The sequence below is a fragment of the Carassius auratus genome, chromosome 16, assembly GCF_003368295.1.
Source record: "Carassius auratus strain Wakin chromosome 16, ASM336829v1, whole genome shotgun sequence".
Taxonomy (NCBI): domain Eukaryota; kingdom Metazoa; phylum Chordata; class Actinopteri; order Cypriniformes; family Cyprinidae; genus Carassius; species Carassius auratus.
The window spans coordinates 5,132,291-5,150,924 of NC_039258.1; the positions used below are offsets into that span (position 1 = coordinate 5,132,291).

General features: G+C 35.1%; 2 protein-coding genes across 8 annotated transcripts in view; one reads left to right on the plus strand and one right to left on the minus strand.

Moving 5' to 3' along the window:
* The first annotated feature begins 636 nt into the window (after positions 1–636).
* On the plus strand, positions 637–2,927 carry washc5 (WASH complex subunit 5). 2 transcript variants are annotated; one of them, XM_026285127.1, is made up of 4 exons: positions 637–992; positions 1,082–1,450; positions 2,021–2,174; positions 2,854–2,927. In XM_026285127.1, exons 2-4 carry the CDS (start codon positions 1,330–1,332, stop codon positions 2,912–2,914), a joined length of 336 nt encoding a protein of 111 aa, XP_026140912.1. In that variant the 5' UTR covers positions 637–992; positions 1,082–1,329; the 3' UTR covers positions 2,915–2,927. The 2 variants fall into 2 exon arrangements, with proteins under 2 accessions (XP_026140912.1, XP_026140913.1); XM_026285128.1 differs by lacking the exon at positions 637–992 and having other exon boundaries at positions 1,070–1,450.
* Positions 2,928–5,077: 2,150 nt separating this feature from the next.
* The window catches only part of adam22 (ADAM metallopeptidase domain 22), a 58,618-nt gene continuing 45,061 nt past the window's right edge, over positions 5,078–18,634 (minus strand). Inside the window, exons 22-33 of one of the 6 annotated variants that reach the window (XM_026283532.1) lie at positions 18,449–18,568; positions 18,206–18,374; positions 17,261–17,372; positions 16,011–16,101; positions 15,689–15,742; positions 15,082–15,282; positions 13,757–13,857; positions 13,593–13,659; positions 11,744–11,830; positions 10,066–10,189; positions 8,685–8,737; positions 5,078–8,476 (exon numbers count right to left, since the gene is read on the minus strand). In XM_026283532.1, coding sequence (XP_026139317.1) covers positions 8,717–8,737; positions 10,066–10,189; positions 11,744–11,830; positions 13,593–13,659; positions 13,757–13,857; positions 15,082–15,282; positions 15,689–15,742; positions 16,011–16,101; positions 17,261–17,372; positions 18,206–18,374; positions 18,449–18,568 — 1,147 coding nt within the window. In that variant the 3' untranslated portion in view covers positions 5,078–8,476; positions 8,685–8,716. Of the gene's footprint in view, positions 8,738–10,065; positions 10,190–11,743; positions 11,831–13,588; positions 13,660–13,756; positions 13,858–15,081; positions 15,283–15,688; positions 15,743–16,010; positions 16,102–17,260; positions 17,373–18,205; positions 18,375–18,448; positions 18,569–18,634 lie in introns of those variants that run through there. The other 5 variants (XM_026283530.1, XM_026283534.1, XM_026283533.1 and 2 more) reach the window with 5 other exon arrangements.

The following is an 18,634-nucleotide window of genomic DNA, read 5'->3' on the forward strand; positions in this document are numbered from 1 at the left end:
AGAATCACTCGAATAGACAACCATGAAGTTTTTATTTTGAAGCAGTTGAACAGAACGTAGCAATGTAGCCTAAGCTCCTGGCGGAGCGACCAATGAGTTCTTCTCGTGACACTCACGTGATTTGTAAACAGGAAGTGTCTGTTCTTTTATATATATATATATATATATTATATATACAATATGTCATATAAACTTGAACTTAAATTTACATCAAGAACTCGTTTGAGGAAAAAATAAATAAACATGTGCTCGGAAGTGTCTGTTCTGTACTGCAGAGTGAGTGACTGTGAGTGACTTGAATCTAAATAAAAAAAAAAATATATATATAAATATATATTTATAAATATATATATTAATTAATAATGTTAACCTATTTTATATGCTGTTTTGACTATTATAGTGCATCGCTTAACTCATAGTGAACCGTATCTGGTGCATTAAGATCGTTTGATAAATTTTAAGCAAAGGTTTTTTATTGAAATATATTATGAAATCAACTAATTTGAGGTCAGAGTAATGACTGTATGTGCATTTGTAACGATAGCAGTCAGTTACGTGGGTCGTATACAAAAGTATTGTTTTTTACTGAATATCATCAGGTCTGGCCATCCCTAAAGAGACTGAATGAAGCTTTGATCAGAAAGTAGATCTGCTGTTTTTTTTTCCTCATCATGGTGGACTTTCTGGCAGAGAACAACCTGTGTGGTCAGGCCATCCTGAGGATCGTGTCCAGAGGAAATGCCATCATAGCAGAATTACTCAGACTCTCAGAATTTATTCCTGCAGTTTTCAGACTCAAAGACAAGAGCGACCAGCAGAAATATGGAGACATCACCTGTGTGACATCAGCTGCAGGATTTAGCAGGAATCTTCTGTTTCTTCATTGCAGAATTTTCTGACAGTCTTTCAGAGGAACATCCTGAAGGACAAAGCTGTGGTTGACGTCTTTAAAGCTCTGCTGACGGCTGTCAATCCCGTCAAAGGCATTGTGGGTAAGTGTTTTTGATAGCCTACTTTAAATCTGACACTTCTTTCCACAAGAATATTCTTGATATATTTGTGTTTCCGCATTAATATTTAGCAAATGCAAGCAAAGTCTACATCAACGCTGTGGCCAAAACCCAGAAGATCTGGCCAGCGTATCTGGAAGCCATCATGAAGGTGCTGCTTTCTTTTAATCTATGGATTCATCTTTTTCAGCATCACTATTCCAGATCAATCAATGATCCTTTGACAGGTGGGTCAGATGCAGATCTTGAGGCAGCAGATAGCTACTGAACTGAACTACTCCTGCAAATCTGATTCAAGACACCTCGCTGCGTGTTGGGAATGATGTTTCCTCCTTATTTATTTCTTAGCACTTGGGCTGGTTTTAGCTTCTCCCGCAGACATCTTCCAGTGTTCGTCAGCATCGCTCAGCTGCCAAAACTGCAGTACAACACAAGCCAAGGTCTGCGACTGACTTTCTACGCCACCATTCATTCACATGCTTGGCATTAGTAAGATCTTTTTAAATGCTCACCGAGGCTTTTTTTGATCAGAAATAATATTACAGTTGAAAATAACTGTTTTCCATTTTGATATATTTTAAAGTGGAATTTATTCCGTTGATGCAAAGCTGAATTTTCAGCATTGTTACTTCTGTCTGCAGTGTCACATGATTCTTCAGAAATCATTGTAATATTTACTGATATTTACATTTCTTTTTATTATCAGTGTTGAAACCGTTTTGCTGCTTAATATTTTTGTGGAAACCATGATTTGTTTTCAGTAGACTTTGATGAATATAAAGTAAAAAAAAAAAAAAAAACTTTATTTGAAATAGAAATCTTTTGTAATGTCTTTACTGTCACTTTGGATCAATTTAATACATTCTTGATTAAAAGTACATTTAAATTTACATTTATTAATTTAGCAGACACTTTTATCCAAAGTGACTTACAGTGCATTCAGGCTGTACATTTTGCCAGTATGTAGTAGTTTATTAAAAGTAGTAGTGTATCGGTTGGTGTTTTCACAGGGATGACGTGCAGGAAGGCTGCAGATCCGCTGGACTGGGCTCCTCTGGTGTTGGGTCTCCTGACGCTGCTCAAACAGTTTCACTCCAGAGACACCCAACACTTCCTGGCTCTGATCGGACAGTTTATTCACTCCATAATGGAGCAGTGCACCAGGTATGTGATGGATGAGGAACAAAAACATGTAAAGGACTGAAGAAAAAAATTGTTTTAGGACTATTAGGACTTTTTTTTTTTTTTTTACAATTATGGAATAAAAAGATGAAATTATAAAAAGTATATAATATTTATAAAATATAATGTTAAATTATAATATTTATAAAATCAGTTTTATCTGCAGGAAGTCTCTACAAGTACTACATTGCTGTGTAGATAAGCTTTACTATAAAAATGTTAATGAATTAACTAATGACTAATTAAATTTATATTATTATAAAATATTAAACTATGAAATAAAAAAAAGTGCATTGTGTAAAAATATATAGAATATAACATAAAAATTAAGCAAGTTATATAGAGTCAAATAATATAAAATATAATAAATATGAATATGTAGAGAGAATAAATATAAATATACTGAGCAAAATAATACTGTTTATATTCCCGGATTTGTAATAGAAACATTTTGATAATCTACACAAAAGTAGCACAACAAATACTACACTGATGTTTTTTGTATTACAGAAAAAAAAGAAAAAAAGATTGCATCATGGTGTTAAATATTCTTAATTGTCATGAAAATAGTAATGCCAAAAAAGAAAAAAAAAGCTGATATGAATTTATTTTTCTGTATGTTAGTGACAGAAGTGTTTGACTGTGTCTCTGTTCCTCACAGATATGCCTTCAGATGTAGTCGGAGCATTAATGTTTCTGGAGGACTATGTGCATTATACTAAACTGCCCAGAAATGTAGGATACAGTATTGTTCAAAATAATAGCAGTACAATGTGACTAACCAGAATAATCAAGGTTTTTAGTATATTTTTTATTGCTACGTGGCAAACAAGTTACCAGTAGGTTCAGTAGATTGTCAGAAAACAAACAAGACCCAGCATTCATGATATGCACGCTCTTAAGGCTGTGCAATTGGGCAATTAGTTGAAAGGGGTGTGTTCAAAAAAATAGCAGTGTCTACCTTTGACTGTACAAACTCAAAACTATATTGTACAAACATTTTTTTTTTCTGGGATTTAGCAATCCTGTGAATCACTAAACTGATATTTAGTTGTATGACCACAGTTTTTTAAAACTGCTTGACATCTGTGTGGCATGGAGTCAACCAACTTGTGGCACCTCTCAGCTGTTATTCCACTCCATGATTCTTTAACAACATTCCACAATTCATTCACATTTCTTGGTTTTGCTTCAGAAACAGCATTTTTGATATATAATTGGATTAAGGTCTGGAGATTGGGCTGGCCACTCCATAACATTAATTTTGTTGGTTTGGAACCAAGACTTTGCCCGTTTACTAGTGTGTTTTGGGTCATTGTCTTGTTGAAACAACCATTTCAAGGGCATGTCCTCTTCAGCATAGAGCAACATGACCTCTTCAAGTATTTTAACATATGCAAACTGATCCATGATCCCTGGTATGCGATAAATAGGCCCAACACCATAGTAGGAGAAACATGCCCATATCATGATGCTTGCACCTCCATGCTTCACTGTCTTCACTGTGTACTGTGGCTTGAATTCAGAGTTTGGGGGTCGTCTCACAAACTGCCTGTGGCCCTTGGACCCAAAAAGAACAATTTTACTCTCATCAGTCCACAAAATGTTCCTCCATTTCTCTTTAGGCCAGTTGATGTGTTCATTGGCAAATTGTAACCTCTTCTGCACATGCCTTTTTTTTAACAGAGGGACTTTGCGGGGGATTCTTGAAAATAGATTAGCTTCACACAGACGTCTTCTAACTGTCACAGTACTTACAGGTAACTCCAGACTGTCTTTGATCATCCTGGAGGTGATCATTGGCTGAGCCTTTGCCATTCTGGTTATTCTTCTATCCATTTTGATGGTTGTCTTCCGTTTTCTTCCACGTCTCTCTGGTTTTGCTCTCCATTTTAAGGCATTGGAGATCATTTTAGCTGAACAGCCTATCATTTTTTGCACCTCTTTATAGGTTTTCCCCTCTCTAATCAACTTTTTAATCAAAGTACGCTGTTCTTCTGAACAATGTCTTGAACGACCCATTTTCCTCAGCTTTCAAATGCATGTTCAACAAGTGTTGGCTTCATCCTTAAATAGGGGCCACCTGATTCACACCTGTTTCTTCACAAAATTGATGACCTCAGTGATTGAATGCCACACTGCTATTTTTTTGAACACATCCCTTTCAACTAATTCAACTAATTGCCCAATTGCACAGCCTTAAGAGCGTGCATATCATGAATGCTGGGTCTCATTTGTTTTCTGAGAATCTACTGAACCTACTGGTAACTTGTTTGCCACGTAGCAATAAAAAAATATACGAAAAACCTTGATTATTCTGGTTAGTCACATTGTACTGCTATTATTTTGAACAATACTGTATATTGTTATGAGGTTTTGCATAATTCTTTTAAAAACATGATTATTCTACTACATGAAATGATTTTTCAGGTGGCAGAGGCTCATGTGCCAAGTTTCGTTTTCGATTAATTCAGGACTGGACTGTGAATGTGCCTGTGTGGTAATGTCAAATCATATTTGATATCATTTGCCTTTCTCTTAAAAGCATAGTGAAATTATAATTTTTAACATTTCAATTTTAAAACATGATCATCTTTTGTTGTTATTATTGACCAGATATCTGTCTGCTGGTGTAATAAATGCCATGCGTGTATTTAAAAAAAAAAACTTTTTAGGACATTTACACACTTTTGAAGAATTCATCTCTAACTCCCAACCTCTCAAGTTATTTATAATGTCTTGGCAACAGTCATAAGATAAAAAAAATGTGGATGTGGTTCATTGGTTTAACTGTACGCTGTGGCTCATCCAATCAGAATTTAAGAGTGAGGATTATTCTGAACTTGTATAGGAGAACTTTTTTGCACACAACACATGAGACAAGATTTGAATGAAAGTTTTACTTTTATCTTATATATTACAATACTGAATGGATACTGTATGAAAAAAAGAGCATTTATCATTTGAATTGTCAGTCTATGTACAGCACACAATGAACAAAAACAGCCATGAAGAATCTATGATTACCAACACTGTGTACACGGTCAAATGAGAACACAAGAGAAACAACAGAGAGTGAGACAGCGGCTGCCTGCGCAGAAGGAGTGAAAAAGATGAAATTGCAGCTGAAACAAAACAAAACATAACAAAAAACTCACTTCGGGTTAACACTGTCCTGGATTTCAGTTTGTGTGTGTGTGTGATAAATTGCTATAGCAGCTTGTTTCCAACATAGAATAAAAATAAACAAATATAAAGATTCTCACAATTCTTTTTCTTGCAATTCTAGGTAAAAAAAAAAAAAAAAAAGATTGGTCAGATTAAAAAACTTGTATTTTTCCAAAAATATGAAATTGTGAGAATTGGTAGATGAACAGCAGCAATTAGCTTAATTGTTTTTCCTCTTTTTCCAGAAAGAAGTCTGAATTGTGCGACAAACTCAGAATTGTTAGGAAAAAAGTTGCACTGACCTTTTTATTTTTAATTCTGCAGTGGGGGAAAAAGAATTTCGAATTTGCGAGAATTCTGAGTTTATCTTGCAATTCCTACTCATTTCCTGGCAAAATTACCATTTTTATTCCGTTAACATGTTAACGTACTTTATTGCAAGAAAGTCAGAATTCTAAATTTATATCTCGCAATTCCACATTTCCCCTCACAATTCTGAGGAAAAAAAGGATGAATTGCGTGGAAAAATATTTCTTCTTTTCTTTTTTTGTGAGAAAAAGCAATTACTTTCATTATTATCTATCCTGTGGTGAAAACATGCTTCCATAGCTATCAATATGGGCGTGGCTGTGTGCAAAATATGAATTTTCTTAAATACATTCATAGGTATTTTGGTTGTGTCCTTCAATCATGAGTTGCCCAATGAATCGATTAAAATGACCGGCATCAGACTTGTTTATTCCAGTATGAGTGTGCATTTGTCTCGGACAGGTTAGGGTCACAGTGAGCAGAGAGTATTGCTTCAGATGGTCAGTTATTATTATGAAAAGAAACTATACTGAGTTAATGTTCATGTTCTTGGTGTGAGTTCAGAATCCTGATGTGTTTAAACTGCAAATACAAACACAGAAACAGGGCAAGTGTCCCACGTGATGTACAAAGGCGACATGTTAATGAAATAAAAACCTCAGTTTGCACAAAAACCTATTGCGCTAATAATCATTCTATAGCACTTAATTGTTGTTGGGGTTAAATATGTACAAGTAGTAATACTGGGAAGGAGGGAAAGACTATACAAAGTTACCTTAAAAATACCTCATATGCATCATGGCGATGTTACGGGACAGTATTCGTGGATTACAGGCAGAGTGCAAAAATCAGTGCCGACGCACAGCAGACTATGTACAGATGAAAACTGCCATTACTAATACAATACTGACCAGAAGTAGGCAATCTATCAAGGCCGGATGGTCACATGACCAGAGGGATACTGTAGCGTGAAGAGTGTCATGCTGTAAACAAACGTCTACCAACATCAGAAAACTGTGATTATGGATTCATAACGGCGAGTCTACATACAGTACATGTTATTCAGGGAGAATGTGTTTAAAAACTCAACATGTGTTCCCCCCTAAACCTCATAATTTATCAAGGAAATATGTTTAGCATTACATTCACACATCTCCAGGGTTTTAGTCTCTCGCGTAAACCATGACAGCTATTATTACCTCCGTGATTCTGAATTCCATATCAATTTTTACCATTCGTGTTCATTTTATCTGCCTTATTTTTCAACTGAAAATACATTAAACATCTAAATATGAAAAAAATATAATCAATGCAGAGGTAAGCTCTACACACTTGTGTGGATAGATGATACACAAATCTGTGCTTGTTGTTTTCATGAATGCAGCATGAATCACAAAAATCCAAGTACCCGAAACAATCAGCTAGAATCACATTCCTTATGCTTACGAGATAATTATAAATAACGTGAGATGATGATGAAGATGATGATGAGGAAATGAAAGAATTACATTCGGCTGTGAGTATGAGGGAAAAACTCATTAGAAACTCCAACAGAGAATTAAGGCCTCATGCATGTTACGATTCAGAAGCTCATTTCATTTTCTCTCCTATAGTAGCACTTTACAACTAATCGACTATGTGTATCAGATAACTTATGCAGACACTAGCACAGATTTCTGAAGTCACCATGACACATAAAAAACTTCATTATCTTAACTTCATGCGTAAAATTCGTCCAAGCAGATAAAATGTTTTGACCTCAAGATCAAGATTACAGAAAACTAAAACAAAAAAGTAAAACAAAAGTATACTAATTAAAACTTTTTAGCAAAATTCTGAGTTCATCAGAGTTCTGCGAAAAATGTAAGATTGTAGATAAGAAGTCAAAATTACCCTTTCAATTTTTAAAATTCAGAAACAATAAAAGCTTTAAATGAAAACTTGTTCTTCTCTAGGGTGATGCATGTTGGACTTCTATCATTTAGTTCACTTAAGCTCCGCCCTTTTCTCACAATTTTCTTTCGCCAAAAGCATCAATGGTACCAACAAATACAACCAAGTCCCTGTCCTTTTTTTTTTTGGTTACATCACATGTAGGAAAAAAATATCTGAGGCTATTTCCACTTCAGTCGTGACTTTTAAATGCAAAATCTTTACTCAATCTAAAGCAGAAATGTGCTCATTACAAAAGTATCGTTGTTTGCGATGTGTTGTTACGATCTGACGCATAATTCATGAAATGGTGCCTCTGTGTAGCTTGCACTAGTCTTGAAACAAATTCTGTGAATTTAGAGATGTGATCACAGGACAGACACTTAAATGCAGAAAAAAAGTTCCACCACGCTCTCCACTACCAAACTTTAAAAACCGAAAAATACTACACCCTCACATTTCACTCTGAATTATATGACATATGTACAAAGTTCTCTGAGAAGATATGAATGTATGATGTTCTGGTGAAGTGGACATGGGATTGAATCTTAACGGCCTACGAAGCTGTCCTTCAATACATGCGGCACCCTTGAGTGAAAGATCTTAAAACATTTGTACATGGTTACACTACAAGGAATGGATAAACATGTTTTCTCATGCATACAGCAGTAGGTTCTACAGTGACAGCGTGCGTTCAAAACAATAGTTAACTTCCTGCTCCTGCATGAGCTTCTTGCACCCGGGCATCAAGGGAACCAATCACAAGACAGCATGTGTTTGGGGGCGTGGTTTAACAAGGGCACGAGTAGCTGCTGTTGTCTCTGTATCGGCTGTCATTCTGGGTATGTCTCGTGATGAAATCGTGTTCCTGAGTCCTGTTTGTGAATGACAGCAGGAATGGGATACTGATACCGCACTTCTCCACATCCAAGATAAGACAGCTCCATGCCACAAATGTTATCGGAGATCGGAGGAGACCATGCCCAACTCTTCCATTCACTCGTTACTTGTTTCTCCATTTGAATTCCTTACTTTATTACTTATTTCATTTTCTCATTCATACAAAAGCAGAGAAATCCTTACAGAGTTTTGCAGCCCAGTTTCGAGGAGCTCTTTTATATTGACGTTTCCCACAGCTGAAACAGATCACACACAGACAAAATTAATACAACTTGCTAATAAATATGACTTAATAAATATGAGTTATTAAAAAAAAAATACAGTAACAGTGGATTAAAAAAAATTGTACTGAACTTCCATCCAGTCAGTCATGATAAAAAAAGTATGCATGATTGTGCTGCCTGCACATTGGAGTAATAATCATAAAGTCTTCAGCAAAATTAGATGTTCTTGAGTAAATACTTAAGAATTTCTCTCAAGAAAATTTTCAATAATTGCACCTATGAAACATTTTTATAAACTTCTTAAAATGTATTTTTTTTACTTCCAAATGTTTTGTGAATATAACCCCAGGCTTGTGGGTATGTAGTTTACTTTCAACTAAGTGCTTCATATTATTAGTGAATAATAGCAATTAGAAAACAAAGCTTTTCGAAGCTCTTAATCAACTGAACCAATTTCATTTTTTCCCAAAGTAATCGAAACATCATAGGATGGCACCTGCTGGTCAAAATCATGTAAATGCAACAAACACTGATGACACCTTTATTAAAACAATTGCATGTTTTGATAAAACGGTAATCTATTAAATGCAATCTTCAAATTAAATTAAATACCCTAAAAATGGAAGGTTCTGTAAAAAATGGTATTAATCTGTAGTCCCTGTTTTGTGTTCGTATGCAGGGTTTGACAAACAAGTCAATTAGAGGAAATTAAGTTTGATTTTCCTTTTTGTATTATACACACATTTATTATACACAAGAATAAAAATGCATTCAATTAATATAAAATGAACCTACATACTAAAACTAATCAGAGATGAGTTAATAAAACATAAGCCATATTAGTATTTTAGTATTATTTAAATACTCTATTATAGTTTTTATTAATATTTTGAATTAGATTTTATTTTTGCTTTGTGCTTTGATGTTAATTTTAGTTAAAGTTTTAGTCTTTTTTTCATCTTTGTGGTTTCTATATTGTCTATATATTTATACATCCTTATTTAAATTAAAATTTTAGTTAAGAACAAAGGTTAAGCTTAATGAGAATAAGAAATTTATTTTAATTCAAATAACATTTTTTTTTTTTTTTTACTATAATAACCCTGACGCCATCTAGTGGCGCACCATTGGAATTTTGAAAGTTCTGTACCACTGATTAAAAACAAATTTTCTTGAAGCAGTGTTTTGGAAGCTCTCCTCATTAGTGAATAAAAGAAAAATGTAGTGTAATTACCCCTTGAAAAACAAAAGAGCTAAATCTTTGTTTTGAGGAAACTGTGTAAATAATTGAATCATGTGCTAATGACAGTAAAATGATCCTGACATATGGTAAGTCTTACCCTGGCACTCTGTCTGTTGGCCTTCCTCTCCTCATCTGGAAGCGGAGGCATGGGGTAGGGGTATCTACGGCTGGAGGCGATGGAGCCCGTTGAAGAAGTGGGTGATTTGGCAGGTGACAGTGTCCTGAGAGAGCGGAGAGATGTGACGTTAGTACTGTAGTGCGTGAACCGGATACTAGCGTTAACAAACATGGAGCTGTCACCTTTGACCCATTGATGAGGTCAGAGGGAGTGTTTCCACGACAAGCCATCATCCAAAATCACTAACTTCATCAGTCCTTGCCACAAAAATACCCACTGGCTCTTACTGGAGAGTGAAGCTGGGCAGATACTGCGAGCACAGTGTAGTGCTGTAGGGATGTTTAATGAACAAACATACCCGGAGTCATGTGGGCTTACAAACATGGCGGACATGATGAGGTGATCAGGACAGACACATGTGATCATCGTCACGGAGACTATGGTAGCTAACGATGATGACATCATAGAGTGCAAAAGCGACACACGTTAAGCAGCGGCCGGCATGCAGAGAGGGACAGAACAGTGAAGGAGGAATCAAACACAGAACTTCAACTACAATCAATGAGGCTGGTTTGCTCTTTTGATGTTCACACACAGATGCACAAATACAACAACCTACACAGAGCACTAAGTGATTCTCACAAAAACACACCCTAGCTATATCTCAGTCCAAATTCAAAAGAAAATATTATGTTGAGTAAAACTTATTACATAATATTGATACATATGATAAAGACATATCAAATATATATAATTATTTTTAGAAACAATATGATGTTTAATATTTCCCACACATTTCACCCCCAAAATACTTGTTTTATTTTTTATTATTAATATAACTCACTGGTGTTTTCATTCATAGTCAGTTGTACTACATTGACAGAACTACTGTAATATTTTTTTATTTAAATTCAAATAAATTAAAGGTTGTAAAAAAAATGTAATATGATGTATACTTGCTTTACAACATATATTTTTTATTACTTATTTGCATTACAATAATTAAATGTCCTTTTTGTCACTGAACTATTGTCACAATGCAACAAAAATCTTAATGGTCCTACAAATATTTTCTATGTAAAACATAATTTGTTATTTCGGTTGATTTTGGACTGAAATCTTATCTCAACATGTTCTTGGTTTTGCGAGATGATCATATGACAGCCATTCTTGGATACTTGCATCACATGATTATCGAAGTTTACATCAAATTATGCACTGATCATCAAATGCCTTCAGTCTTCCTTTATTGTGAAGTATAAATGGAAGATTTCTAAGGACAAACATATATGATTTATGCTTACAAAGCACTAGGTATATGGAAATACTTTCACCCGTTGTATAACTGTAAAAGTGTTGTGCATTTACAGTGCACTACTTAAAAAAAATACTTTCTCTAATGTGATATTGCAGTTTAATTTCTAGTGTATCTGTTGATGACTTCTTGGAATGGAATAATAAATGATTAATTCAAAAAGAAACAAATACATTGAAATGAATATTTGATTTTGAGAGGATTCGTGTCGTTTCTGCCAGCAAGTGCACTTCAAACCCTAAAACTCATCTCTGAAAAATGATATTCGGTCAAGGAGACGAACAACTGAGGAGGGAAAATGATGAATAGGGACAGATATAATGCAGTCTGATGTTATTGTACCTAATATAAGGTCCTTCAGTGTTTTTATTCACATCTTCTACCCATTTAGTTACATAATACTCTGATTTGACGCAAGGGGTTAAATACCTGCAGGAGGAGGATGGGGAAGGAGCGATGGTGAACAGAGAGATAGAGAAAGGGAAGGGTAGGGGGAGAAGAGAAAGAACAGGAGAGATAGGAGAAACAGGATAAAGAAGGAGGTTGGTAAAAGACAGCAGCAGCACTGAAATTCTTTACGGTCCAAGATGCAGGTGAGAGATCAGACAGCAGCTGAGACTACAGCACCTACACAGATATCATGAAGCTTTTTCACTTTATGACTGGTGGAGGACAGAAAAATTCAAGACTCTACAGAAAACTGCTGCTGTAAACGTCAGCAACCAACTGACCTTAGTTCACCTGAAAATGTCAAATTTGTCATCATTTGTTCCAAATCTATTTGACTTTCTTTCTTCAGTGGAACACAAAGCAAAATGTTATTTTCCATTGAAGTGGAAGTGAAATGGGGGCTGGCGAATATCTAAAATGACAAAAACAGAATAATCAAAGTATTTTATATAACTTGTGCGCTGTATTCAAAGCCATACAAGAACTTTTAAAATGCAAACAATTCAATTTAAGTTGTATAAGATGGACATCTTCCCCTTACTTTAGCACTACTTTCTCATTCGAACAAAGTTTACATACTACTGTTCAAAAGTTTGGGGTCGGTAAGCTTTTTTTTAAATAACTGAACACTTTAAATCAGCAAGGATGCTTTGATCAAAAGTGAAAGACTTTATATTCATAAAAGAAATCCTGAAACATAATGCATCACAGTTTACGCAGTAATATTAAACAAATACTTCTACAATATATAATATTTCTTAAAGCATCAAGATTGAATAGATGTATGTAAATTAGATTTAAGAGTTATTGCAGAGATTAAGGTTATCAGTAATTAGACTTAAATTAAGATCTCCTAATATCACTTCATTAAGTAACTGAGGCACTATATACATTACTATGAACTTACAGTATACACTATGTACTCAACCATGTAGTGTAATTACATGAGGTTTTTTTGTCATTAATTAATAAATTAATAATCTGAGTCTGATAGACCCTCCCCCTACTGTACATAACAAAGCTGGAACCAATTTAGTGCATTCAACTTTTTTTCTTTTTTTTTTCGGTTAAGTGAATCATCGGGGTATTTAAAGTGCACTTTTTCTTTTCGGAATTTTCAGTGTGAACACACTACTTGCACTATTTATACTAAAAAGCGTCATAATGTAGTACATAAGTACGCAATCTGAATATAGATAATATCTTTGAGTATAGTGTATGAGTCATACTGACTATTTTTTTAAGTTACTTCTTAATATCTTAACAGTCCCTTATCATTAAGTTGTTTAGTATATAAAGCATCAACAGAAAGTCATACAGGTTTGGAATGACATGATGAGTGAATGATGATTTATTTTTCAGTGATCTGTTCCTTTAAATTAAGCATAATGCAATGCTGCTTACTACGGAATGCATTTCTAAATATGTTTTGCTCGAGATAAAGTTGTAGTATTTGTGTAGCTCAGCTGCATGTTGTTTTTTGTTTTAGTTGTGGTCAGTTTGTCCCATGCATTTGAAAAAAAAAAGTTCAGGTGTAGAAACAAGCATCAGACTGAAATCCGAATCAAGAGTGTATATTGTGTTCCTACAGATGATGACAGACGTGCAGGTCAGTTTTAACGTGCCATTTCCAGAGGTTAAACCAATGCACACCAAAAACAAACCAACATTTACTCCAAACAGTAAAATTGTTTGGACTGTAGTAATGACAAATGGCATAGAGTTTTACGGCATCTCTTACTCTGTGGAGTTGGAGCGAGGACGGAACTTCTTTCCCTTGAGCTTCTTACGGGTCCCCGTGACGTTTCCTGCATCGACAGAGGAGGAGAACACATGATATGAATGCTGATAATAATCTGATGCAATCTCTGCCATTTTGAGTGGATGTGTTGATGGGTGCGTTACCTTGCCATGAGTTGCTCCTGGGTCTTCCATTTTCACAGACGTCAGAGATGTGCTTGGCATCTGGGATTCTTTCACTCCAGGAGTGAGAAAGACCATTAGATCTTCAGACCAAAGAACAGAGAAATTCTCACAATGCAGTTACAGATATTAAAAGGGTTCTGTATGAGGAAAACAAATGGCAAAGACGTCATGTGGCTCATTCCTACTAAGTTTTCCAGTATATTTCCTTCCAGTACATTTTAATGTTTACTCACTGTTATTAAAGATAGACATCATACCAGCTTGTTGCTTTATTTTACCACACAATTAGGTGTGTGTGTTTTCCCCATATCTCTTTGTGCTGCAAACTATCATGCCCAATGCATTTAAAGCAATATTGCAAGGGGTTCTTAATTTCTCCTTCCTTCAATCATATTTTGTCTTTGAAATATTGTCATAATTTATTATCATTTTATAGGTTTTCCACTTCCACTACAACTTCACTTTTTATCCCTGTTAATCTTGACAAAATCATTATCATCATTCAAATTATGTCATGTACTTTCTTGAAGTTCTTTCTTATTACTTTACATCTTACTACAGTATAATTTTTAAAACACTGCAGAGATCAGAGGATACTGTAAAGCAGGAATGACCCACACCACTGTGATAAGCAGAACAAACACACTGAAATGAGCAAGATGAGCATGAGATCATGGAGATGGACACCATGAAGACACTGACTTACTTACTGTCCCGGTATTAATAATACAAGAGCCTGATAGGACTTTAACAATGACCAAGAGAAAGACAAACAGACAGTTTTGAGCACAAACCTGCAACGGAGAAGTCATCAAAGAAGGAATAAAAACCTGCAAGTCTTGACAAATAAAATATGTCCTGTAGAAGGAACTGCACAGATTATTCTAAAGAAGTCTATGCCAAATAACACTGAAATTATTTCATATTTTTAATTATATATCTCTTTTTAAAGATGTTTTTTTCAGAGGAATATGCCCCATTAATCTCACGTGTCATCTAGAGTTTGAGAAGAGATCACACCGTGTTCAGTTTCGCAAAGATGCATTAAGTATGAACTTTAGCATTTCTTATCAAATTATGTATGAGCAACATTACTTTCATAGCTATAAACTTATACTTTATCTCACAATATGTCTCATTAGGTCACCAAAGTCTTTCCCCGGAAGCATTCGAGACAAAGTTGATACTTAAATGAAACATATTTGGGAACTCCATTAAGTCTGTTGAGCTCTCAAGGTAAAATGTTACACTAGTTGTTAGCAGAGCAGGAAAGCGATGAAGATGGAGATGGAGATGAAGCACACCTGAAGCCGAACAGACAGATGTTTTGGCTGATGGAAGGGATTGAGGGGGTGAAAGAGCAGGTGTTGATCTGGAGGTGAGACAGGTAAGCAGACCTCTTCTTGGAGCTGCTGCCGGAGTTTGAGCTCACGCCCTGCGGCACGTCACTGTACAGGGAATCACCGTCTCCAGGCTTCTTCACGTAATCACCCGGAGGCATTTGACTGACAAAACGAAGAAGGTTTGTTCTGAATACTGAGCTGGGAAAACTTAAATCTGATCACATTTCACTACCATTCAAAAGTTTAGGGGAAGTAAGATTATCTTTTTCTTTAAATCATCAAACTGAAAGAGAGAGTATGTTACAAAAGATTTACATTTCAAATAAATGCTGTTACTCTGAAGATTATTTTCATAAAAAAATGATTTCTGAAGGATCATGTGACACTGAAGACTAGCGTAATGGGTAATGGCTGCTGAAAATTCAACTTTGCATCACAGGAATAAATTACTTTTTAAAATATATTAAACAGAAATATGTTTTTTTTATTTTTTATTATTGTACTAGAATTTCACAGTATTGCATGACACATAAAAACAGTTATAAAATGAAGAAAAGGGTAGACAAACCGACAGAATCTTCTGTGTACTTCAGACTCAACATACTGACGCTGTCTGTAGCTCCTTCAAAGGGGAGAAAAGACAACAACACAATACACAGTTAGAAAAGAAAAGCATAATAATGAACAAATCTGTATATATAATTTGGTTCTGTATATGCAATAAGCTGTTTTCTCCAAAAGTTGCATAGTATTTATAATAGCCCATCTTCTTCTGAGTTAAATACAAGAAAGTTTGGAATGACATGAGGGTAAATGCTGATAGAACTATCACTTTAAGTAAAGTTTAATAATGTTTCTGCTAGTGAGGGGTCTGTAATCATGTGACTCACTTGTATCCCCATGCAGAAATGCCTAGAATCAGTGCAAGGACCAGGATAGAGCCCGCAATGGCCCCGATGATGATGTTAGTAGTGATGATGCCTGTCAGAGGAACAGAGCATTTCATGTGTAGACATAGTCAACACTGACCTGCAATCATCTGGGGAAACCAAAACTAATCTGTGTGTAAACATGATTAATATTTATTTTAGATACAGAATCTTAAATTTCTTTGGTTGATTTGTGGATTTGATCGCATGCCACAATTAATCTGGAATAATAACAAAAACTAGAAAAAAGATTTAGATAAAGATTATGACTCTTTCTGTCCACGGAGGTTTTATGTTAAAGGCATCCATTCAAATAATATCTATAAAACAGGGTATATGACAAGGTTTATAACAACACAGCACAGCAGGTAAACACTGCCAGCTTTCATTCAGACAGAAACACGGAGGAATGATGGGGTGAGTGAACGACAAAACGACAACAAACAACAACTCAAATCTAAACTCACTGTCACTCCAGCAAAAGACATGAGCCTGTCCACAATGAACGAGTGCGTATAAACAAAAGCCATGAAACAGAGAAATAAAAAGAGAAATTAAAAGCGTGTGAAATGTGCGCAAGTGGTGAATGAACTGCTGAACATGAATATGAAAACAGAACAGAAGAACAACAGACTAATGAAAAAAATTCTATCTTGAGATTTTCATCCGCCATATATTATATTATATTACAAAAAATAAATAAATAAATATTTATATATATTTGTTAAATAAATGTTTATGAATTTGCTCTGAAATGGCTTACAATTGTTTTTGTTTGCAAATACAGGAACGACAAAATTTAACAGTCAAGTAGATGCAAAATGTTTAATTTAAGAATTCATTTAATGTAAAAATTGTGTAAATAATCAATCAATTCTAAGCTGTTTTTAACTAAATAAATGAAAATGATTTAATAAAATCCTTCAGTGTGTTAATATTGCTGGTGCCACTGTTTTATATTGTGCTCAAGAGAACACCTTCCTAGTGGCAAAATCGATTTATGTATCCATTTAATACAAGTGACTTTTGAAATGTGCTCAGACCTGGCAAATCTTTAAGCTTTAAGCTGTAGGCATTGGATGTCTGTTTCTCTTGGACATGTGTCATAAGATGCTTTTTAATGCGTGTTGGTAAAGGTTCTCCAAACAGTGTAACTGGTTCTGCAAGTCACCCTCTTGTGAAGACTTAGCAAATATGAAAGTTTGGCATACCTGATGTTTTGGCTGTAGGTCGCACCAGCAGGTAACTCAGAGGAGAGGTGGAGTTACAGTCCTCACCTGCCCAGCCCAGGTCACACACACACCTGAGCTCATTACTGCACACCTACAGCACAAACACACACACAGATAAACCAAAACACAGCAGCAATTAACTAAATCTTTCACTACAATGAAAGAAGTTGCAGGGACTTGAATTGTTTATTACATATCAGGGGTATCAAACATATTCGATATCAACCAAATATAAATAAAGCACTTGGAAGAGTTCAGTCTGGCCCAAAGTATAATTTATGTTATTTAAAAGTTAGTTTATTTCTTACATTTTGATAATTATCACTGGCTTTTTATTATTTGTACATTTATACAAAATATAGAAAATTAAAATTAGTGCTGTCAATTCATTAAATATTAATGATTAACAACATTTTTTGTTTTGTTTTATTAAGTACAATGAATGAAGGCCAGTATCAACAATACAAATACTGATACTGATGCCTCTAGATTTAAAAAAATATATTAATACAGCTACTTGTAATATTTGTGCTATTAGGCCTAAATTATTACAGAACATATACATTCTTGTAACTTTTAACTTAAGTGGATCTTCACATAAACCTATTACAATGTCACAATTAGCTGTAACTTTTATGTAGTATGTTGTACACACTACACAGTGTGTATAAAGTAACAGCGGTGTTTCTTTTTCTATCAATATGAAGTTTCTCTGTTTGATGGAGAGCTGTCAGGTCATCTTCCCCCCACTTAGTTTTATGTGGCACATTCATTTTCACAATACATAAGAAATTACTAATTCACATCATAAAGCAGTTAAAATTTTCTTCTAAATGTACTCATGCCATTTGACACATGTGCATGTGAAACGTGGATCAGCGGGTGACACAACTGTCTCAGTTCACACCACACACAATCTCTCACCCCATGTCCGGAGCAGATCACCCTTTCGTTGGTGCCAGGGCACGTGCTGAAATTGAATTCCTGCACTTGGAGGCATTTGTGATTAAAGCAGATGCGATCCGTCCCACACGCCGTTCCATCCTCTACGTATCCCAAATCAGTGTCGCCATCAATCAGCACATGCCCTCCACTGAAACATTCAAACTCACTTTAGGAAAATGAGTCAGATAAAAAGCTGAAGTGAGTGTGTGTTTGTGTGTGTACCTGCAGTCCAGAGAGGCGCTGTGCTGTGCCACAGAGAAAGATGTCAATCCTCCCTGTAACTCTCCTAGTCTGGGTGCAGGAGAAATGTTGGAGCACAGCAGGTATCCACAGTGTACATCCCTAAATACACACACATGCACACGATTTAGTCTAGATAGAGCACATACAACTAAGGTAATTCCATAA